Consider the following 25,670-nt stretch of genomic DNA (forward strand, 5'->3'; position numbering starts at 1 on the left):
TCATACTTGATGCAAGAAGAAAGTCCATCATTGACATGCTAGAAGACATAAGAATCAATCAAGCACTTAGGTGTCAGAAGAAGAGAGAATTAATGGAGAAGTGGAGTGATGATCTTTGTCCCAAAGCTAGAGAGAAACTGGAGAAGAGCAAAGTATATTCAAGGTTTTGGAGAGCATATTATATTGGTGACTCCAAGTATGACATGAAGAGTAGTAACACTAGTGCAGTACCTGATTCATGTAAAGGGTTTGTAGTAAATGTGAAGGAGAAGTCATGCTCATGTAGGGGGTGGAACTTGTCAGGAATACCTTGCTCTCATGCAGTTTCAGCCATATATCACCTTCATGAAAACCCTGATAAGTATGTTGCTCATTGGTTCAAGAAAGAAACAAACTTGAAAATATATGACTTCTACTTGCAGCCATTGAATGGGGAAATGTTATGGCCTAAAACAAATTGTCAGAAGTTCTTACCTCCAACACTAAAAAGAATGCCTGGAAGGCCCAAGAAAGCAAGAAGGAAAGAGGTACATGAAGTAGAAGGAGTTGGCTCACAAGTAAGCAGAAAGGGAAGAATCATGTCTTGTACACTATGCAAAAAAGTTGGGCATAACAAGAGGACATGTCCAGAGAAGGTAAACTGTTGTTTCTGCATGAATTATTATAAACTGTTGTTATTTTGTTAATGCATCATTGTTTCTGCATGAAGGTAAATTGTTATTTTGTTTCTGCATCATTGTTTCAGGTAGACATTGTTGCTGAGGATGGAAATAGAGTTGAGAATGCTAGTGAGGATGGAAATGGAGTTGAGAATGTTGGTGAGGGTGTTGCTGCCAATGCCCATGCTTCAGAGGGTGCCAATTCCAATATTGCTGCCAATGTTAATGCTACTGGCAATGCCAATGCCAATGCAAGAGGGAGGACTAATAAGAAATCAAAAGGAAAAGAAAAATAACCAGTCAAACAACACTTACTGTAAGTAATTTTTTGTGTATGATTGTATAAATTCATTTTTGTGTATGTTGTGTTTGATTCATTTTTGTGTATGATTGTATAAATATTTCTTAGGCTCAGAGGGCCCCAATTGATGAAACACACCAAAAAGACAAAATACAACAAGGTTTTGGTGTATTTTTATCCTCTACCAATGGAGAATCTTATGTCATGGTTAGTTAGTTATTTTGCTAAATTTCAATTGAATTGGTTACCATTTAAGTTTATTTTTAAATTGAATTAGTTATATTCAAACAGCTACAGAGGTAAAACTATTAGTTTAAATTTATATGGTGTACCACCAAAGAAGGATGGATCTGCAGAAACTTCAAAGAAAGTGGGAAGCCCAACAAGAACTAAAGCTGCAACAAAGAATTTGGGAGTTGCTACTAGGTCACTGAAAGTGGGAAGGCAAACAAGAACTGAAGTTGGAACAAGAAGAGTTGCTACTAGGTCACAGAAAGTGGGAAGCCCAACAAGAACTAAAGCTGCAACAAAGAAATTGGGAGTTGCTACTAGGTCACTGAAAGTGGGAAGGCAAACAAGAACTGAAGCTGGAACAAGAAGAGTTGCTACTAGGTCACAGAAAGTGGGAAGCCCAACAAAAACTGAAGCTGCAACAAGAAGAGTTGCTACTAGGTCACAGAAAGTGGAAAGCCCAACAAAAACTGAAGCTGTAACAATAACTGAAGCTGTTGCAACAAGAACTGAAGTTGCTGTAACAAAGGATTTGGGAGTTAGACCACCAGTGGCAGCAGGAAGAGTTGCTACTAGGTCACAGAAAGTTTCAAGCCCAACAAAAACTGAAGCTGCAACAAGAACTGAAGCTGTTGCAACAAGATCTGAAGCTACTGCAACAAAGGATTTAGGAGTTAGACCACCAGTGGCAGCAGGAAGAGTTGCTACTAGGTCACAGAAAGTTTCAAGCCCAACAAAAATTAAAGTTACAACAAGAACGGAAGCTGCTGCAACAAGAACTGAAGCTGCTACAATAAGAACTGCTACTGCAACAAGAACTGAATCTACTGCAACAAAGGATTTGGAAGTTAAACCAGTGGCAGTAGGAAGAGTTGCTACTAGGTCACAGAAAGTGGGAAGCCCAACAAAAACAAAAGTTGCAACAAATGCTATGGAAGTTAAACTAGTGGCAGCAGGAAGAGTTTCTACTAGGTCATCATGTGCACCAGTGGCAAGTCAGACTAGGTCTAAGACCAATAATAATGGGGGTAGTCAGAAATGATTGGAAGGATTTTGGTTTTATGTAATTTTGTTTTGGTTTTTTCTGTCAGATGCTATTGTTTTTTTGTTCATGTTCATGTCAGAAATCCTATGTCTTGTAATCCAAATGCTATTGTTTCTTGCAGTTAAGACTTAAATTCAATTGTTTCTTGTACTTAAATTGTTTGTTATTGCACTTGTGTATGCTATGTCCTAATGTAGGTAACATTGCAGTTCAAATGCAAAAGTATTTAGGTGCACTCTAAATGCACAACAAATTTAGTTGAAATCAATGTGCACTCTAAATGCAACTATAATGCACACAATCAGAAAACCCAAATTCAGACAAAAATCCAACCAAGCAAAATACACAACAAGAAATTTAATTAACATTACCAAATTCACATTACACATTCTTCAGTAGCTTACAAGAAATTTCGAAACACAACAAGTAACAAATACACAACAATAACAGTCAAGAAGAAGCTCTTCTTTGCATCAGTCTTCTGATGGTTCTTCTTCAACTCCTTAAACTTCTTCTTCAACTCACCCAATTCCATTTTCAGTTCCAAGTTCTCATCTTTCAACAATTTATTCACCCTTCGCAACTCATGTTCTTCAATTTCGTCAGCCCAAATAAAATAACCACAATGATTAGGACCAGAAAAATAGGGACAACCAATATATTTTCTCCCTAGATTTTTGACACTCCTAGAAACTTTCATGATCGCAGGATGTCCACAAAAACAAGTGTATGACGTCACTGAATATGAAGAATTTGGAAAAGAAGGTGAATAATACTTTGAAGAAGACATTTGATTTTGAACCCTAATCACAAATTTGATTTTGATTAATAAATGCACAAATTTGATTTTGAACCCTAATTTAAGAAATGAGAAAGAGTGGGAAATGCACAAATGTAGGGGATTAAATTGTTTCGAATTGGAGAAGGTTTTGTTTATATGGGTCACGTGTTTTAAGGTCTGAGAACCTGAGGTGGTTAAAAATGCTGAGTTGGTCGAAAATGCTGAGGTGGTAGAAATGCTGAGGTGGTATGCGTAGTGGAAAATACAAATAAAACGAAATTGAAAAAACAATGACACGTCATCACTTAACTGACGAAATCTAACAGATTGCTATTTTTGTGAAATCGGGCATAGTACATTGTTACGTTTGTGAAAAAAAATTCTATGTTGATTCAAGTGTTAGTATGACCTAAGTACGTTGCATATTTCTGTATTTAAGTCTATAATAAATGAGAGTTAGTATTATTTATGTGTTTTTGTGCATTTCAGGATTTGAAGTTGATTAAGTGACTAAAAGCACCAATTTTGCATGGAAAATAAGTCAAGATGATTGTCAAGGAAGTTCTACGTTTAAAGCCCAAGATTCATGAAGAAAAGTCTTTTTTCAAGCCCAATCAAAGTCAATTTGGGTAGAAAAAGAACAGAAAAGTCAACAGAACTTTAATAGGCCGTATCTTTGGACTTAGGCCTCAGAATTGGGCCTACTCTATGTTAAAACGACCGGCTCGAAATCATCTTTCCAATAGACTTAGCATTGTCCAAATCTGAACCATAAAAGTGGACAAAGAGGGCACAAAAGTAATTTCTAGCAGATGCAGCCTCCTTAGACTTAATCTAATGGACTTTGGGCTCATATTAAAGACCCAAAGTCTCCCTTTTTTACCCATGCACGAAAATATAACCCTAACCCTCTCCTATATAAAGAAGGTTAAGCCAAAACTTATTCTCTCCTCTGCTAGCTTCCTCCCCTTAGTCTCTAATTAGTTTAGTTTAAATTAGGTTTACTTTCTTTAGGTTTATAATTAGGTTTAGCATTGTAGCCACCATTAGAACCAATTCAAATAAAATCTTGTTTCATTCTCAATTCGATTTATATAGTATTATGTCTTTATTTTACTGTTTTGATATTGTTCATCTGATGAATTGCGGCTAAAACCTCCATTAGAGGGCGTTTATGAAGCCACGTGATGGTTGGCATTTAGTTTCTTATTGTTTTGCAAAGAACTTCAAGTTCTTCATTGTGAGTGTCTAGAGATAGAGATCATAACGTAGAACTAGAACCACCAGTAAAGAGATTTGTGGTGGATCTAAACTCTCATGCTAGTGAAGCCTTGATCCGAGAGGACTTGGTGTTCACTAGGGATCAAATAAGCGATTCGATGACTAACTAATAGCCAATCGAATCACGTGGTAGAATTTCCCCTCTCTAATCCATTTTATCATCATTAGATCTACTGTTTTCACCCTTAAATCTACTGTTTTGACTCTCACTAGTAAAGCATAATTATAATCTAAACTTGCATTCAAGTAATGTACGACTAGAGTTTGGCAAACACAACTACTCTCCTCCTTATTTCTATGAATTTTGAGAGTATTTAATTACTGTTTTTCCATCACACATCTCTAATCTACTGTAGCAGCAAACATATTTTAATTATTTATTATCTATAGTTTCCATGTTAGCATGGAGATCATGGTGACTATCACTAATCGATCAACTAAATATTTTGTTGAAGACCAGCTTGGTTACGGATAATGGTACTTTGTCTAGTCTGGATGGCCTCATAGAGTTCACTGAGAGAATGTTGGCCTGTTCAAATCATCTCATACTAGGTATGGAGAGATCGCAGGCCACGATGAAGTAATAAGAAACGGGCCACATCTGTATTAGCCTTTTCCAAGGCTTCTGCATCAAAACAGGCTGCATCTCCTCCTCTTCCTCTGATTCTATCTCAGCAGCCAAAATTTCAGGCATATTCCACTCCCGCTGAATACACTCTCTATAAATATATGCATTCTCATGCAATTTCAACTTAATCTTACTAGATTTCGGAACACATTCCCAATACAACATAAGTTTTATGATCAACGCAGGGAAAGGTGCGGTGAATTGACCAACTGCTAGAATGTCATTAAATAAAAATTCAAGTATGCAGAACACTTTCTTCAATGCCAGTAATCTTAGCCAACATTGCTGTAGTCAACTCCCGACGACTACCATTCACATCCATAAAAATCCTACGATCAATAACCACCCATCTTCTGGTAAAAAGCAAACACTAAATCAGTGTGATAAAAGTCCTCAGTAGAATACCAAAACCCTTCCCACTTCCTAATATGCATTTCGGTATCGAAGAAAGGTGCCAACTATGCACTTGAAAAAACTTATTATGGAAGAATATTTGGGGGTTTATGAGCCATGGAGACCTGGAATTGGAAAACATGGTGATGGTTAAGGTGTGGGAGAGGTAAGGGTGCGGGCGTGCTCAATATGACCTGATCAAGAGGCGCAAGCACGGTCAATTTTTAGAGGTTCAAGGGATGCTCTCAAGTGGAGGCGAGGAAGCACTACAAGAAAAATGACTTTTTGCCACAGGTACAGGTTAGCTTTAGCCACGGTTAATGGCTGTGGCATAGTACTCACGGTCTTTGGCCGTGGCTAAATGTTTTGGCAACTGTGGCTAGTTATTCGTTTTGTTTTGGTTTAGTGGGGTTTTTGGCCATGGTCATGTTCATTTCCTTATGAACCGTTGATAGAGATCTGTGATTTTATACCCGTTGATTTCATGAAAATTAGAGGAGTGCGAAATGAAATGTGTGGCTGTGAAATATTAGAGTCACACACACACACACACACACACACACTCTCTCTCTCTCTCTCTCTCTCTCTCTCTCTCTCTCTCTCTCTCTCTCTCTCTCTCTCTCTCTCTCTCTCTCTCTCTCTCTCTCTCTCTCTCTCTCTCTCTCTCTCTCTCTCTCTTTTCTTCTTCTTCTTCTTCCTCATTTCCCCACTTTGAGAAAACCCAAAATTCTTATTTGCCCCATATATTTCTAGAAAACCAAACGTCTTCTCCCTGTAAAATATCCCTTTTCGAGAAAAATGTCATCTATCTCCAGGTAATTGTTCTTCCTCTTTCCCTCCTCGCAATTTTACTTTTTTAGGGTTAGGGTTTACCAATTTTGGCTTTGAAAGGTTGTTTTATTATTATTATTATTAAATTCAGTTTAAATGAAGTAATTTCAATCATTGTTTATATTATTTAATGTAAACAGATCTGGATTTGTTTTTTTTTTTTATTCACATCGGTGTAACCGGTGGCTATCTCTAGACGCTTTCGAACAAGACTTACTTCTTATTTTTTTCTAGTCACTTGAATCTAATCGTCCACCATGGTCAGGGCTTTCACAAGGTACCTTGTACGTAGTTAAGGTGAAGCTATGTTTGGTGTTGATTCTAGACTAGACTGGGACAATCTTCGAAAGGAGTTGCTACGGGAGTGCCATGATACCCTTAGATTGAATTCCGTGATGGAAGGCTCATCCAAGCCAACTCCTTACTTAGATTTCATGGGGTTAAGGTAGTTTACTTGCTGGCTGATAACTCAGGTAGCATCGGTCCATTACTCGATCGCTCAAACGCGCGAAACTAGCGTTCCTTGTTCATTGGCTCAGGTACTCGCATATCTGACTACCTGGCAAATTGTTGTGTGGAGGAATCAATATCTCGACATAAGCTTAATGCGATGATTAAAGCAAGGCGAATGCCACTGATGATAGATCCGGATTGAAGTCAAGAGCACAGTTTGGAGATCAAGAAGATAAAGGTGCGATTTTTTTCCCATCTATTGTTTGGGCGTTGGTTTCGATTGTTATAGAAATAATGTCATTTAAATTAAATATTGTTATGTATCCTTCTAACTCCTTTAAATATTATGGAAGTGAATCTTTTATGCATTGTTGGTTTAACATTCTATCACATGCGTTCGTATATTTTCCTATTTAGGCGTAAAGATGATAATGTCTAGATGTTTATTTGATATTCAACAACTACTAATATACCATTGTGAACATAAATAACGCCTAAATTATTGTATGTATTGCTTAATGAAATCTCGCATGGCTGATCATGTTCTGTTGGACCTTCACATGATTAATCTAAAATTTTCATCTTTTCCATTCTTTGAACAAATATGGAAGACTTCCATATGAGGTTGTTGTAGTATACAATGTTGTAGAAACCGGTCAAAACCGCGAGTTGACTCGAACCGTATAGAAGTCGAGTTAAATTGTTGGCAAAATCGGAAATTATGCAAACCGGAATAAATCGCATGGCGATTTGTCTAAAAATCGCAAATCGCAAGTTAAATCTTAATCTTCCGGTTTATATACAAGAAATTTATTTGGAACTTCAACAAAAAAATTAAAAAGAAAAAATCCAAGCAGAGAATAAGAGATGCAAGAGATCTAATTTGTCATTAGTTACATACCTTTACTTTGAATTTATAACTATGATTTCATTTTTTCTTTAGGTTTTCCATTGATGAAGAACCCGATGGAGAATAAAGGAAATCAATTTTAAGAAATTATTTTCTGTTCTCGGTTCTGGCTTCTCTTATTATTATTTTTGCTGGAATTTCTAGCTTCTCTTCTCTTTCCCTCTATCTTCATTTTTACTTTTTTGGCAGCAGCTTAATTCTCTCACTCTCTTTCCAACAAATAGGGTTTTAGTGAGACATCAACATCAGCCCGTAGCTTTTTCATTATCTCCTTTACATATTTTTTTTTATGTATTCTTTATATTTAAAATTTTGGGGGTTATATTTTTCATTGCTAGTAATATTTGCTTTACAATGGTATATTTTTTATTGCTAGAAATAGGTCCTTTTCATTGAAGACAAGTCTTACCATCTAGTGATTTTTATTTGCCAATGTCTTTGTATGAATTGTTTAGAGGGGTCTAGTTAATTAAGTTTTGTAAAGTAAAATGAATTCCTTAGAATAGGATATATAATATGCGTGGGTCATGTGGATGCGCAATCTTGAACAAGTCTATTATATGTGTTTTTCAGCTATGATACATGCTTATGGACATGTTTGACTATGACATCTCTTTTGCTATTTTGGAACCCGTTTCTATGTTTATGTCAAGCTACTACCATACTAGTATCATTTTATTTTCATTCTAAATCTTTATTTTGCTAATACTAAAGTATTGAATGTTTGCTTGGTCTCTACATGCTAACCCTTTTTTTTACTCCATACAAGTTCACTTTATGTTTGCATTGCCGGTCCCAAGCCCAGAAAAAGGGGGAGGGAGAAGTGTTATATAATATTTTCTCTTTGTATTTAATTCTGTTTATTTTTCTCTTGGCTGCAGGGAAGAGCTACCAAGGGGCACAAGGGCATCCAACATACAAAGCATAACATGCAGATGTCGCGTCACTATAATTCTTGGATTATAGGTCCATGAACAAGGTAAGCCTGCAATAATGGTATGTGCATTGTAATGATAATAATAGGTGTAAGGAATTCCTTGATTAAGTACATAGCATTAGTGGTTGTTAGGTGCTAGGATGATTCAATGGCCTGATACTTGTATATTATTTTATGGGTGCTACCTCGGGATTGACTTCAAGTTTGGGGTTTACATGTGCAGGCGTGTATACTTGTTATCAGTATTTTGTACATATGCGTCGCTTGGTATATTTTTTACAGTATTTTATTAAACATTTTTCTGCTCACAGTAACTTGGATTGGTTCTAGTTAGAGATTCTTAAGTTGCCTTAAGAGTATTTGTTGTATTTTATTTCAAATTACTTGCACAAGCTTTCTATTAGGAGACATAAGTAAATAACTGATATTAATGTTTTATGGTCATCAATGCGAATGTCCAAGTCAGTAGATTATCCATGTAAGCTAGTGAGACTTAATTCCAGTATGTTTAGAAAATTGGAAACCATTACACTGATTTTGGGCTTTATATATTGCTTGTTTCACCTAGTAGATCAAGTTCTTAATCCCAATAATGTTGATAAAGATCAGGTTCTTCATATTGACGATCATGCTTGTTTGCACCTTTATAAGTAGGTATTCCCATAAATATGAATAGACCTAGTTAGCAGACCTGCAAAAGCTAGTGGTTCTTCTAAGGCTCAATGAGTTCATGGAAGTTCTTGCTTGCTTTTTCCCACTGTGCATGTCAGATACTTAATGAAGTATCAGTTGGATCCAAAAAACATATGCTAGGTAGAACAAGTGGTTTGTCTAAGCCTCTATTTTGTCGATGAGTAGTGTGGACTAAAATACTTGAACTTTTTAAGTTTAGGCATGAAGGATTTAACTTATTTAATCATGTTTGAATGTTATATATATATATATATGTCACGTGTGCTTAGGAGAATGAACTTCGCATTAATCTTAATAAGCAAAGTATAACTGCCGGTCGTGTTTCAATGAAGGGATTGGACCCAAAGCTACAAGTGTTCCAATTACACAGATACTCCATTGACTGGGTCTCCTTTATGTATGATATCTTTCTTTGCTAGATATGTGAGCAGTGCTGAGTTGGTAAAAAATAGGAATTCAAATTCTGGAAAATAGCTGTTAATTTTGTGCACGGGAAATTAGAATTATCTTTATAATCACATGTTTCTTTTGATACTTAGGATTAAAATGTTCACTTTAGGCCCAACTATCATTTTTGACGCAAGGTGAGTTTTTGTAGTTTTGTTTCTTCTATTTTTCTGGTTTTTTTTTTATTATGCCAATGTTAATTCCAGGGTTTCTTTATACTAAATAAACAAATTGCAATTGGAGCTAGGGGTTCTGCCAGTCAAACTCTTCATTCCTTTTTGAAGACTTGATGTTTGTTTTACGGTAATATATCGAAGTCAAACACCGATCTAGCTATTTTCTAAAGGAGTCAATCTTGCTTTACGAGTAAGTATTTAGAACTCTTATATAAACCTTGAGTGTTGTTTGCAATAGAATTAATGTAAGTTTTGTAGCCTTTGTTTGGATAAAGTACACATGCTAATGTCTACCACACCCCCTCGTTTGGTATTTATTATAATAGAGTCTAGTTTGAATCCTGCAAATACAATATCCCCCCCCCCCCCCTAGCCCAACACACACGGAACCACATGAATCATAAATTAGAATGACTTATACTCTTCGTGATTATGGCTTTTATTATATCTCATTCAAATATTTACTCGCTCAAGTTGTTTGAAATATAAAGTAAGAAAAGAAGTTATAGTTGATGAGTGATTATGGTGCAGACATTGGCAGGGATTAATTAGAACATTCTATATACGTTTACAACATGTAATGGTTAGTAGTTTCTCTTTAATTTGATATTTGCTATATTAGACGATTTTTAGTTCTAATGATTACTTTTAATTGTTGTTGCTATATCTTCAAAGCCTACTCTAAGGCAGTTACATGAAAAGGTACAAGAGAGCAAACCAGAATATGCAAACTTTGATCCGAAGAAGTTGAGGCGTTGTTTAGATGCTAGGAATGGTGATGTTTAGGTGCTATTTCAATTTTTTTAGGAGTCATTCTTAATAGTATTTGTAAATTCTTAAAGAGTACTATATTTGTTCTTTTATATGTAGGTTAGCATTCCTAATTGGATATATTATGTAAAAAAGTCTTATGCCAAGTACATATTGTGTATGAAATGTTGAATTATGGATAATGCTCAGTATTCATGTGGGTTTGATTAGAATGGTAGAACTTTGTAGGAAGTGCAGGTGTGGTGTGTATGAACTACAAGTTTGTATGAACTTTTTATGAAGGCGTTCGAACCAAATTTTTTTTTACCCAATTCAAGTCATTTGCCATGGCCTAGAACCGTGGCCATGATAGGGTTATATACTAAAAACATTACTTTTGTATTAACTCTAATTCTTTATATTTTGAATGAGAATCATATGGAAAAATGTTATGCATATTATATATGTTATTAGTTATATGCATGTGTCTAATACTTTATGTTGTAGATGATATGGTGTGAACACACAAAATATCATATCATCAGTACCTTATAAAGTATAAGTAATCGTTCACAACCTAGATGGATTTGGACAAACCATTGGTACGGTTGTAGTATAATCTGGTATTAGTCTATCTTGACTATAGGATTACACTAGTACACTTTGTGTGTATTGAACAGGACCAAGTGAGGTTGTTTCTCCTTATACTGACTATATAAGAGAACAAACACCTCTGTTATTATGGATGCTTGTCATCTTAATTCGGATATAATAACGGGCACTTATGTGCATTGTATATTACTTTAAATCATCAATGAGTGCGATTCATTTGTGAATCAACAAACTCGATGAATTGGGTAATGACATTGTATGTAAGGTGTGCTGTTGATTATAGAAGGAATCCGTGGCCTACAGGAAGTCGGGTTGATAATGTCCCCTTGAGGAGCTCAAAAAGATTGTCATGTAAACCCTGCAGGTAGATTTATTCCGACATGACAATGAGGTTAAGTAGTACTACTCAAGGACATAAGAAGTTGATTAATGTAGTTGTCAGTACCTTGACTTAATCAACGGACATTCGATATCTTAAACACGGGGAGATCCACAAGCATATAATATGGAGCCCATAAACGCTGACACGTAATTTGGGATTAGGGCGGTAGTGCAACAATGGCCTTTAGTGGAATAAGACATTTGTTGACGGACTTGGGTCGTGTGTTCTGGGCGAACATGGGAAGCCCAAGCCCGTCAGGAGGCCTAACCCTAATTTCTCCTCATGGTCCCTGTTGTAGCCTATAAATAGAATACTCTCTCTTTGGCCGAAATTGACTATTCATTGTTCTGAAAAAGAGGCAAGAAAAGTAGATCTGAATTCGTTTCTGATCTTGAGAGAAAGAAGGGGGTTGGTAGATCGTTGTCCACACAACGTCCAATCTATTCTAAAAGATTACAACAGAAGATCAAGGGGTTGATTTCGGATTTGATAAAGCTTGGATTCTCAGAGTTATCTAAACCGATTCTCAAAGGTATGTTTTCCAATCACAAATCGTGGACACCCATTAATTCTGCTGTGCGTGGTGTTCGCGGTTTGTAGAAATAGTCATTCTGAAATAACGGTTCCTACAGGCCAAACTATAAATCCAGCCCACAAAAAATCATACCCCACGGTCCATGTCAGCATTGGCCACGGTTGAATGCTGTGGCAAAAGGGTTATTAGCCACGGCCCATGGAACGATCAAGAACAGCCTATAGCCGTGGCAAAAGGACTTTAGCCACGGTTTATAGCCGTGGCTAATGCTCAGTATTCTTGTAGTGAAGATGAAGAGGGAAAATGCATGGGGTATTTAAATAGGGAGTCACGTGTGTGGCACGTGCCCTAGTAGGGTTTTAATTTTTGGGCCCAAGCCCAAAACAATTTCATAATACTCATCCTGTTCTATGTCCAAAACTAAAATTCTCGATTCGTTAACGGTCCGATTTTGGCAAATGAGCTACGAAAATAATCAGCAGAGAAAATACAATTCAATGATCTATAAAAAAAAACTCAAATCTAACCGTGGGTGATACATAAGGAGATGGAAATGCCTCAAAATGCGTGAATGGCATAAGTTATGTGATCAAAAGAATCTAAATTCATAGATTAGGTCAACACGAATCAAAGTACGACTAAACAGTAAAAGGAACAAGAATAGGAAGTTGAGTGATCAAGAATGGAAAGACCAAACACCCCACCCCCAAACAAGATTTTGAAAACAGGGTTTAGAAAATTTGTTTTAAAACGTGGGTCTTTTAAAGTTAGATTCCCGATCGAGACTTACTAGACTAATGTTTATCGGATTTAAATATATTTTTACTTTTTATGAATAAGGTTTAATACAAAAGAAAATAAAAACAACAATAAGGACGTAATTCACTCCATAGAGAAACACGACTCAAAAATGAGAAAACATGCATGAGTGGAAAGCGTGAATTACGTTAAACATGGACTTAGGATCCGGTACTTATAGCCACACACTCCAAAGAGAGGGTCCGATTACCTTAATGGTGCACTACCAATATATATGAAAATAAAAGGAAGTACACCAAACATCAAAGGTCAGTCCTCATAGACAGGGTCCTATAAAACGACATTCTCCACAGCTGGAAACATTAACTCGTGAAAAAGTTTTAAACGTTGGCCATTTACTTGAAAAGTATTGTTGTCCTTGGGATTTACCAAGGTGATTGCCCCATGAGGGGTGACTTCAGTAACTACAAAAGGATCAGACCAACGTGTTTTTAATTTCCCTGGGAAAATATGCAAACACAAGTTGTAAAGTAAAACCTTTTGACCAATTACAAACAAACTCTTTACGCAAAATATGTTTATCATGAACACGTTTCATGTTAGATTTATAGTCCTTCGCGAGATCATATAAATCACTACAAAGTTATTCCAGCTCATTTAACTGCAATTTGCGCTTGACACCAGCCTCATCAATATTGTAGTTTAGGTTTTTTATAGCCCACATAGCACGGTGCTCTAATTCAACGGGCAAGTGACAAGGTTTTCCAAACACAAGTCTAAAGGGAGACATTCCTATAGGAATTTAAAAAGATGTCTGATATGCACATAAGGCATTTGTTAGACGTTTAGACCAATCTTTTAGGTCGGGATTGACTGTCGTTTCTAAAATATTCTTAATTTCCCTATTAGAGACTTCTACTTGGCCACTAGTTTGCTGATGATAAGGAGTTGCCACCTTCTGGGTAACTCCGTATTTCTTAACTAAAGAAGCAACAACTCGATTGCAAAAATGTGTTCTGCCATCACTGATGATGGCTTTAGGGATTCCGCCATTACTGATAATGCCTTTAGGGATTCCGCCATCACTAATGATGGCTTTAGGGATGCCAAAACGAGAGAAAATGTATTCTTTAACGAAAAACACAACTGTCGAATGGTCATTGCTACAGCAAGCCATGGCCCCTATCCATTTGGAATCGTAGTCCACAACAATAAGAATATAAATAAAACCGTGGGAAACAGGAAAAGGACCCATGAAATCAATGCCCCATACATAAAAACATTCCACTACCATAATGGGATTTAAAGGCATCATATTATGTTTAGTGATACGCCTAAGTTGTTGGCAACGAACACACATCTTGCACTGTACTTGGACATCCTTAAAAAGGGTAGGCCAATAAAAACTACATTAAAGAACTTTAGCTACCGTTTTCATACCACTAAAATGGCTACCACACGCTTTGTCATGGCAGAAGGATAAAACCTCATTATATTCCCACTGAAAAATACAACAACGAATAATATGGTCCGCACAATACTTAAAAAAGTATGGCTCATCCAAGTAGTATAGTTTAACTCTGGTAAAAAATTTCTTATGTTCGCTTTTTGAACAAATATTAGGAATAATATTATAAGCTAAAAAATTCACAATGTCGGCATACCAAGGTGCAGAAAAAATGGAATAAAGGTGTTCATCAGGAAAAGGATCAGGTATGGACTCATAGTCACTATCACTGTCATTAGTTAGTCTAGATAAGTGATCGGCAACTACATTTTCGATCCCTCGTTTATCCTTAAATTCTAAGGTAAACTCTTGCAGGAGAAGGATCCATCGGATCAATCTCTATTTAGCATCCTTCTTGGCGAGAAGGTACCTAAGAGCTGCATGGTTAGTATACACTAAGGTCGTTGAACCAACCAAGTAAGAACGAAACTTATCTAAAGCATAAACCATAGCTAAAAATTCCTTTTTTGTAGTAGTATAATTTCTTTGAGCATCATTTAAAGTCTCACTATCATAATAAATAACGGTAGACTTATCATCTAGTTTCTGGCCTAACACAGCACCAACAGCATAATCGCGAGCGTCACACATAAGTTCGAATGGTTTGGACCAATCGGGAGGCTGTATAATCGGTGCAAATGTTAAAGCGACTTTTAATGTTTCAAAAGCCTGTTTGTAGTCATGATTAAAATCAAATATGGCATCTTTTAAAAGAAGATTAGTTAAAGGCCTAGCTAATTTGGAAAAATCCTTGATAAAACGCCTATAGAAACATGCATGGCCTAAAAAGGCTCTAATGTCACGGATAGTCCGTGGTATAGGTAGAGACGCTATTTTATCCAATTTAGCTTTATCTACTTCTATGCCATCACTAGATATAATATAACCTAGAACTATCCCTCTTTTAACCATAAAATGACATTTCTCCTAGTTTAAAACCAGATTCTTTTCCTCACACTGTGTCAACACCTTAGAAAGGTTAGATAGGCAGTCACTGAAAGAGTTTCCATAGATAGAAAAATCATACATGAAAACTTTCATAAAGCACTTCACCATGTCACTAAAGATATGAAGCATACACTGCTGGAAGGTACCAAGAGCATTTCAAAGGCCGAAAGGCATTCGTTTATAGGCATATGTTCCAAAAGGACATGTGAAGGTAGTCTTGTCTTGGTCTACATGATCGATAATGATATGAAAATAGCCAGAGTAGTCATCTACAAAAACAGTAATAAGCATGACCAGCTAGACGTTCGAGCATCTAATCTATAAAAGGTAAAGGAAAGTGATCCTTTCGTGTCATGGCGTTTAGTCGTTTGTAGTCGATCAAAACAAATCCTCCATTTCATAGGAACTCATATGGAGACATATTCACCATCAGCATTACGTACAATGGTAACACCCGATTTCTTAGGAACTATGTGAACGGGGCTTACCCATTCGCTATCGGAGATGGGATAAATGATACCCACATCGAGTAACCGTAAGACTTCTTCCCTAACTACCTCTTTCATGGTAGGGTTCAAGCGATGTTGAGGTTCGCGTGAAGTCTTTGTATTATCCTCCAAATGTATGCGATGTGTGCATACATTAGAGTCAATCCCCTTAATGTCGTCTAGGAACCAACCAATCACAGAACGATGTTCCCTAATCACCCTAATCAAACGTGACTCTTCATCAGCAGACAACTGAGAAGATATGATCACCGGATGACTACCATCCAGATCAAGATGGATATATTTCAACTCAGCAGGAAGAGGTGTAAGCACAAGGGTGGGAGGAATGGGTAGAATGGCTTCTGGAGGGTCTTTATCTTGAGAAGTAAAAACCTATTTAGGTAAGAGGTCTTAAAACTCTGAAGATGGAGCTACAGAAGGTTCTAAGATAGGAGTAGACTCGAAAAGGGCATTGACTTCCTCTACGTAGGAGTCATCATCGAAGTCGAAACTTTCAAAGGAAAGGAATTGGTGCATCTGCTTCTAAGGAAATGTGTTGTTAAAATAATCTTGAGCTAAGATCTCGATCATGCTAACTTCTCCATCGATAGTCGTATCAGGTAATTGTTGCATCATTTTGAAACACATTCACCTTAACAAAAAGATATCCAAAAGAAATGGACATTGAACCATCGTGGCAGTTAATGAGCGCGTTGGCGGTTGCCAAGAAGGGACGCCCTAAGATGATAGGAACAGAGTCGTTAGCGACTTCTGTGTTGAGGATAATGAAGTTGGCTGGGTAGTAAAAATCTTGAACTTTAACAAGCACGTTTTGAACAACACCTTTGGGATATTTAATAGAATGGTCAGCTAATTGCAACCTCATTTTAGCTAGTTGGATCTCTTGTAGATCGATTTGTTTATAAAAGTAATAAGGGAGTAAGTTAACACTCGCCCCTAGATCTAATAGAATAGTTGTCGTGTGGGTATCTCCTAAGGTGCATTATATAGTAGGACGACCAGGGTCTATGTACTTAACGATTCTATTATGTTCAGATAGAGTGGGAAACTGTTCAATTAAAAAGGCATCTTTTGGAATGTTTGTTTTCCTCCTAGTGGTGCACAATTCTTTTTGAAACTTAGCATGTTGTGGTAATTTTTTTAATAACTTCAAGAAAAGGTAGGTTTATCGTTAGATTTTAAAAAATTTCCCTAATCTCATCAAAATTTGTATAATTTTTTAACATGGCTAGTCTCTGGGGAAACGGTGGTTTATCTCTATATTTAGCATATGGGTCAATATGATTATTAACCTTATGTTCATCCTTGGACGCTTTCCTCTAGGGTTGTGGTTTAACTGGTACCTCTACAGGGATAGGATCTTCAGTTTCTATTTCAGTATCTAGTAAAGTTTCATTTTCAATGACCACTTGTGGTGTATCGACGGGCATAGGTACGGTATTATCAACCACTCTACCATAACGGAGTGTGGTGACGGCATTTAACTCACCTACGTTTAAATTTTCGGTACTCGAATTACCGATTACTTCAAAGGCTGTGTTTGATGTTTTAGGATTAGGTATAGCTTAACTTGGAAACACACTTTTTGGTTAGGCTTTATCTTGGGGTTAACTGTTGTATGGATTGTTGAATGGATTGTAGAATCTGTTGTTGAGCTTGCCTGTAGGCATTGAAACGATCGGGTTGTGAAGATGTAGTGGCCACAGGTGGTGTTACAGGAACTATCTCACGTTGATTATTAACGGGTGAGTTGTGATAGTTGTTATTAACTGGGACAATACCTCTATTATTAATATTATTATAATTATTATAATTACTTGGTCCTTGTCTTGGTGGAACTAGGTTGTAGTTGTTTGATGGCCTAACATTTTGATTATTAAACCCCATAGGTGTAACTAAGTGTCCAACTTCATCACAAATCTGACATTCAACCTATGAACAAAACATGTACTAACATCAAAATTTGAAACTCATGAAGATATGACCTATTACATATGCAGAAACAATTTAGCCATAGTCCAATAGCATATGTACAAACATAAAAATCATACTCAACACATAAAAATTCATCAAGAAGCACAGGTAGTACAAACAACCATACTCAACAATAGAATCTTGCATTAGGGTTCATCTCACATATCCCAACATCAGGACCAAAGAAAACACAAGTAATAAATACCAACATCAATTTTTTTTAAATTTTCTTCTTCATTGAATTCTTGAAATCTTCATAGCTCTGAGGACACATCAGAGCTTGCACCACCAGTCTAGGTTGAGTTGAACATTGGCTTCTCTCCCTAGCTAACCTAGCTTGTTCAAATTCCCAACACTCTTGCATAAGCTGCTCCTCCTCAATATGCAGTAGGAAGTCCCCTTGCCACCAAAGAAGCATCTCTTGCATCTCTCCACTTCATCACATGAGTAAGTACTTTATCATGTGAAACTTCATCACCATGCTTATCAACATAGGCTCTAGCAACCATCACTTCTTCCCGAGCCATATTGTTATATCCAAATCTCACACAAGACATTAGATGATCTGGATATTCCTCATCCCTTCTAGAATTCTCACCCTTGTTCACTTGCTCCCTACCTTTACCTTTGTTCTTCCCCATTTGAAATTGTGTGTGTGAGACAGAGATGTCAAAGAGATCCTTTCATAGTATTGTTGAAACTCATGAAGATATGGCCTATTACATATACAGAAACAATTTAGCCATAGTCCAATATCATATGTATGCCTACAAATTAAGAATTGTCAAAAAAGAGGAAAAAAAATCCCAAAAGAAAACTAAACAAGTTGTAATTCTGTGTACTCATCAAGTTCCTAGAAATCAGTAACTCATGCCTCTAAAGATGAACTTTCTTCATTTTATCAACAATCCTCCACCCAATAAAAAATAACATAAGAGAATTAACACATAAAAATTCATCAAGAAGCACAGGTAGTACAAACAACCATACTCAACAATAGAATTTTGCATTAGGGTATCTTCATCTCATATATCATCATCACTGAGACAAAACTACATTAAAACCATTTTTAAATGTTTTAAAAGCTGAAATCGTGAGTGATTCAGTGGATACCCCAACAATTACCTTCATATAATGAAGAAATCAGGACGCTAATTAGAAATCAGGACTCCCTAAGAGAGAAAACAAAATAACTCGTGAGTGATTCAGTGGACGCCCCAACAATTACCTTCATATATTCAACAAAAGTGATAAATTTAATCAAAGTGATAAACTTAATCTAAATTACCTCCATTTTTGGTAAAAAAAAAACTCGTGATTAGCTTCGTCCTTCCTTCTTTTGTAATGGAGATCTTTTGCAATCCACTCTCTGTGTTTTTCGAATTTTTTGGGTACTCTGTTTTTTTTTTTAAGTCAGTTTTTCGCTAATTGAGTTTTTTTTCGATAATTGAGTTATTTAGGGCTAATTAGAGAAACCCAGGTCACATGGTTAAACACGTGAGGTCTCCGTTATAGAAATTGGACAGAATGAGATGGAAAGACGGAGGTACTAAATTGTACCAAATTAAGAGTTTGTGGTACTAATAGGTGAGAAACAAAGTACATGTACCATTTAGGGGAAAAAAAAATGAAAGTACATGGTACTAAATAGTCATAAACTCTAATCTTATACTATTCCAACACTAAATTCCAAACGACTGTTGTGTTGTGTAGTGCTATATCACCTATTACATATCACTCCAGTAGTAGTTTCCACTACATTTCTCTAGTATTACCTAGCCTAGTTCATTTACAGACAATTCCTATTTCTTATTTTAGTAAACTTAAGTACATGGTTCATTTTTTCTACATAAAACCATAAATCCATCTAACATTGACATAATTAAAATTTCCAATAACTCTAAAATCCCAAAATGCACTAATTCTACAATTAATTACTCAAAATAAACAAATGCTTAAATAATAATAATAAAATGCCAAAAAATAGTTTACTATCATCAACAAGAAGTCGACGAAACGGTGCCGAGAACATGAACCATTTTGACCTGATTCAGCAACAACCCAACAATAAAAAACCTGGCATAAAATCTCAAGTCCTTAAACCTTAACCCCAAATCTTTCTTCCCACCACTACTTTTAAGAAAGAGAGGAGTTATTGAGATAGAACACTTAATGGTCAAAAAAGAGAATTGGAGACGAAGATTAAAAGAGCGTGGAGAGTGGAGAGGGAGAGGGAGGAGTTACTGACGAAGAGATCACTGGATAATTGTTGTTGGATATGGTGGGAAAATGACATTTCAAATGATTATGCCTAATAATATTGTGCTTGGAGGGTTGATGGGTTGGTCATGTACTCATTGTATTGTCCTACAAAACATCTAAAATCCTCAAAACATTGATTCCACCTTATGGTTTGTGAAGGGACAAACATATAGACTTTTTACTAAAGCAGATTGTTCGCCTATTGACGAGGGTGGTCTTGGTATCCGGCATGTGAGGTTAATGAATCAGGCTCGATCTCTTAGGGAAATGGCTATGAAGATATGAAATAGACGAAAATGTTATGTGGAAGAATGTGATCCAAGCTAAATATGGGCCTAGCGACAATAGTGGTAAACCGTTGGAAGTGAAGTAGACATACGAGCATAGTTTGTGGCGCGGCATTCAAGCTTCTAAGGTTAAATTCTATGAAGGAATCAAACACAAAGTGGGTACAGGCAATAAAACTCTATTTTGGCACGACTCTTGGTGTAATGAAATTCCTTTAGCTACAAGCTTCCATAGGCTTTACCATTTTGCCAAGCACAAGCATGGAACTGTGGAGATGCATCTTTCTACTATCGGCCACACATCATGGGACCCTCATCTTATGAGAAGAAACTTCCGTGAAAGTGAAGCTTAGGCACTTGAAACTTTAAACTCACTGCTCCAAGGTGTCCAACTTAGAGATGGAGGTGATGCATGGGAGTGGAAATGGTCAAAGAACAAGATCTTCTCAGTGAAGTCTTTCTACTTGCAACTTTTTAATGCCAACCGAGTCACTTCCTTACTTTCAAATACTTTTTCTCACAAACTTGTGTGGGAGGTATCTATCCCCTCAAATGTCAAGTTCTTTATGTGGTGCTTGTTGTAGAATAAGACTCTTACTGTTGATAACTTGAGGAATAGAGGAATGAGCATCCCAAATAGGTCTGTGCTGTGTCTAGGCCAAGAAGAATCCATCCTGCATCTTTTCACATCTTGCACAGTCACTCGTTCAATTTGGAACAATCTACTATCCAGCCACCCCAGGTTGGTAAACTCTATACAGTCGGTTGAGGTAATTAGTCAAGTTTTCTCAAAATGACCGATACTTCATACTAGAGGACTTGGAGAACACATATGGGAAATCCTTCCCTACGCCATTGTATGGTCAATATGGTGTGTTCGAAATGAAATCATTTTTAGAAACGGGACACTTTGCATCAACAAGGTGATTAACAAGATCAAGGGAAGTGTTTGGGAATGGCTTTGCATGAAAGAAAACACCTTTGAAGCTCGTCGAGATCACCACTTTTTGGACGTGGTTTTCAACTGGACAAGGATCATCGACAACCAGTGGTAATGTGTCTTTTTGAAGTGGTGTATAATCTGTGAGGCTCTCACTCACACTATCTTTCACTGACATGGAGAGTTGTTATATTACCTTATATATAATATAACATTTTTTACTAATAAAAAAAAAATTGAAGCAAATTGTTCCTCCTTGTTGTTGGAGTTATCCCTCACATGAGGATGAGGAAGAAGAGGAGAGAAATCAGGACTGTTCGCGTGAAGAGGTCTGAGCGCGCGCACGCTCATATTGGTCTAAACCCAAGGTGCGCCCGTGCCCTTGTTACTGGAAAACGGAACAGGCACTTGAGGGCTCGCACGCTAGGAATTGGCCTTGCCGAGAGCGCGCCCATGCCTATATTTGCAGTTTCTAATTCACTATAGTAACTGCAAAATTGAAAGGTCAGTATAAAACCAAAAAAGTAAGGTTTTGGAAAACCCAACACAAAGAAGCCAACACAAGTCACGAAATTGAAACCCAATTTTGAGAGCAATCAAGATTGAGAGAAAATCTTTGCAGAGAGAAAAGCCTGTAAAGAGAGAGGAGTGATCTAGTAAGGTGGAGAGACTTGAGAGGAGTGAATGTAATTTTCCTTCCCACGTTATAAAAAGATTAGCTCTTGTGGAAGTAGGTATCATTGGCCAAACCACGGTACATCTTTGTGTTGTGGTATGCCTTATATTTTCTTTGCATTATTATCTGTTGTTAATAGTTGTTTAGAGAGTTGGGCATGCTAGGTTGGTTGTAGTGGATATTTAGAGTTTGTCTGGAGTAGTAGTATGTTCATATTACAAGTTATCTGTGTAGTGGGGATCAATTGGAATCGTTATTACCCAACAAGTGGTATCAGAGCCAGGTTAGATTAACCTAGATTGTTATCCAAATTTTGCTCATAAGGTGTTTGACAAAATTCCTGAGAGAAGATTTGAGTTTAAATAACTTGTGGAAATGGACCATTCAGTGAACGCTCGCATGACTAGTCTGAATAGAGCAAACTACACTATTTGGAAATCCAAGATGGAAGACTTGCTCTATTGCAAGGACTTAGCACAATCCATTGAGAATGGGGGAGAAAAACCGGAAACGATTACTGCGGCTGAGTGGAGCAAGCTTGACAGAGAAGCAATAGGGTACATTTGACAATGGATTGACGAGAGTGTCTTTCACCATGTATCCCAAGAGACTACTGCTTTCGGCTTGTGGAAGAAACTCGAAGACCTCTATGAGAGGAAGTTGGCCGGAAACAAAGTGTTGTTCATTAAGAAGTTTGCCAACACGAAGTACAAAGAAGGTTCTTCAATGTCTGAGCATCTTAATGAAGTACAGAATACCATCAATCAGTTGCACTTGATGAGGATTGATGTCACACCCCGAATTAAATTCGGGGTGTGATAATTGATATGGGTGACGAAGTTAAGGCTTTGTTACTATTAAACTCTCTACCCGATAGTTGGTAGACTTTAGCAGTTTCTCTTAACAGAGCCGCTAAGGATGGAGTTATTTCCATGGAGATGGCTATCGGGGCATTGTTGAATGAGGAGACAAGAAGGGGTTCATGAAGCAGCTCCTCTCACTCAGAGATACTTGTCACAGAGAAGCGGGGGAGAGGTAAAAGCATAAAACCATCTCATTCTAGAGGTGATGACAGAAGCAAATCTAGGGGTGAAGCTAGAACTCCTAAGGCAGAGAGACAATGTTACTATTGTGCCACCAAGGGTCATTTCAAGTATGAGTGCAGAACACTGAAGAGGGATAAGAAGAATAACTGTGTACATGAAGACATGGTAAAGAGGAATGGAAACACAGGCAGAGATACTACCGCACTAGTCGACGATGGTCTAGTGGGAATTGTGTCAGAATGTAGTGTGTGCTGTCTTAGTACCTCATGCCAGGATATAGAGTGGGTGCTAGATACAGGAGCATCCTATCACGTCACACCGCACAGGGGATTCTTCACTACCTACAACTATGGTGAATATGGTGAGGTAAAGATGGGTAACAGTGGAGTCTCAAAGATTGTAAGTATTGGTGATGTTCATGTAGAAACCAATGTTGGCTATACCTTGACACTCAAGGATGTAAGACATGTCCCTGACATTTCGCTAAGCTTAATTTCCGCTGGAAAGTTAGATGATGATGGCTTTCTAAACTCGTTTGGTAACGGGGTATGGAAACTTAGCAGAGGTTCCATTGTAGCAGCCAAAGGGAAGAAAACTTGCTCTCTTTACAAGACACAAGCTAGTTTGTATAAAGCAGAATTAAATGCGGCAGAAAAAGAAGCTTCCTCCGAGCTATGACATAAGAGACTATGCCATATGGGCGAAAAAGGCATGGAAGTTCTTGCTAAGCAAAAGGCCTTGCTAGACATCAAAGGTACGCATTTAAATAGATGCACTCACTATTTGGTAGGAAAGCAACACAGGGTGTCTTTTCAAAGATTCCCCTCTCACAGAAAATACAATGTCGTACACACTGGCTTAAAATGTGTACAAGATAGTGATGCAGATAAGTCAGTGTGTACAAGTTCAAGAACATAAATTTATAGGATTTAAATGAAAATAGGCAGTTGATTGTTCAATTTAAAATGTCGACAAATATGTTCGTTCCAAATTCGGCAGTATGTAAACTAAACAGAACGAACAAAAAATAATGAGCAGTGAAATAAGTTTTCGTAAAAATTTTAAATAGCAAACTAGGAACAAAACTATGAGTTCAGTGAAAAGATAAAACTATCTACTCACCCGTGATTAGCTCCGACTATCAGCTAGCTATCAGAAAAATTCTTCCTTTTCCTCTCTCAGTAAAACTCTTTTTTTTTCTATGTATAAAGTTCTCTGTGTTTTTAAAAACTCCGTGTGAACTCCTTTTTGTTTTCAAACTCCCCTAAAAACAAGGAAGGAAAGTTTATCTCCTAACCCTACTGGGTTTCCTATCCTTACTAATATCTATCCGATTTTTCTTTTATTTATTATCTATTATTATTATTATTATCATTATACTAGGAAAAAAATAAAAGAAATAGACGGGGTGTTATAATATACACACCTTAAAAGGTCTCGTCCCGAGATTCAAGGTAGAGTTTCAGAGAAAAACTCAGGATACATCTGTCTTTTTTAATCTTCAAGTACCCAAGTCACATTATTTTCCCTTTCACTCCACTGCATTTTACTAAGTTTACAATCCTCCTCCTAAGGTGTTTCACATCCCTATCTACTATCATGATAGGCCTCACTGTAAAAGTTACATCATTGTTCAACTTTAGCTCTGCCGGCTGAACAACCTCGGTAGGATCTTTCACACATTTCCGTAGCATAGACATGTGGAAGACATCATGAATCATTGCTAAGTTAGGTGGCAAAGCAAGACGGTATGCCAAACTACCAACGGAGGCTATTATCTTATATGGTCCAATATACCGTGGACTCAACTTTCCTTTCATGCCAAACCTCATAACTCCTTTAAAAACACAAAATCGCCTACAAAAAACTCAACCCGTTTCCTCTTCAAATCTGCATAACTTTTCTACCTACTTTGTGCTGTCTTAATCCTTTCTTTAATGACTTTAATCTGTTCAGATGTCTCTCTCACTATCTTTGGCCCAAGTAATACTCGATCTCCCACGTCTGCCCAACAAGCAGGTGATCGACATGGACGCCCATACAAAGCCTCAAAGGGTGCCATACCGATGCTCAACTGGAAACTGTTATTATATGCAAACTCCACCAAAGGCAAATGCTCCTCCCATCCTCCACCAAAATCCATTACACAAGATCGTAACATATCTTCTAATATCTTATTCACCCTCTCCGTCTATCTATATGTCTGAGGATGATAAGCAGTACTCATCGCCAAACTAGTACCCATAGCACGCTGAAAACTCTTCCAAAACTCGGAAGTGAACAAAGGATCTCAATCTGAAACAATACTCACTGGAATCCCATGTAACCTGACCACTTCCTGAACGTACAAGGAAACCAACTTATATGTATTTCTACGCATGTCAATGGGAATGAAATGAGCAGACTTAAATAAACGATCAACAATAACCCAAATAGATTCATTGCCTCTCCGAGACTTAGGCAAGCCATCAATAAAATCCATAGAAATGTGCTCCCATTTCCACATCGGTATCTCTAATGGTTGCAATAATCTAGAAGGCCTCTGATGTTCTGCCTTAACCTGCAGACAAGTTAAACACTGAGAAATATATTCACTGACATCTCTTTTCATCCCTTCCCACCAAAAGGTCCTCTTCAAGTCATGGTACATCTTCGTTCCTCCAGGATGAATTGTAAACCGAGAATGATGAGCTTCATATAATATCTTCTTTTTTAAC

General features: G+C 37.1%; 1 protein-coding gene across 1 annotated transcript; it reads right to left on the reverse strand.

Moving 5' to 3' along the window:
• Window positions 1-24,467: 24,467 nt before the first annotated feature.
• Window positions 24,468-25,015, reverse strand: LOC147516397 (uncharacterized). The gene is made up of 2 exons (XM_086593262.1): window positions 24,865-25,015; window positions 24,468-24,766 (listed from the first exon to the last, which is right to left on the reverse strand). Exons 1-2 carry the CDS (start codon window positions 25,013-25,015, stop codon window positions 24,468-24,470), a joined length of 450 nt encoding a protein of 149 aa, XP_086449388.1.
• Window positions 25,016-25,670: the final 655 nt, after the last annotated feature.

This window comes from Coptis chinensis, chromosome 2, assembly GCF_015680905.1.
Source record: "Coptis chinensis isolate HL-2020 chromosome 2, ASM1568090v1, whole genome shotgun sequence".
NCBI lineage: Eukaryota > Viridiplantae > Streptophyta > Magnoliopsida > Ranunculales > Ranunculaceae > Coptis > Coptis chinensis.

Coding starts and splice junctions, on each gene's coding strand:
- LOC147516397 (XM_086593262.1), bottom strand. CDS start 25,015: ATGGCACCCTTTGAGGCTTTGTATGGGCGTCCATGTCGATCACCTGCT. Junction 24,767..24,864: donor AAGGATTAAGACAGCACAAA/GTAGGTAGAAAA, acceptor TTGGCATGAAAG/GAAAGTTGAGTCCACGGTAT.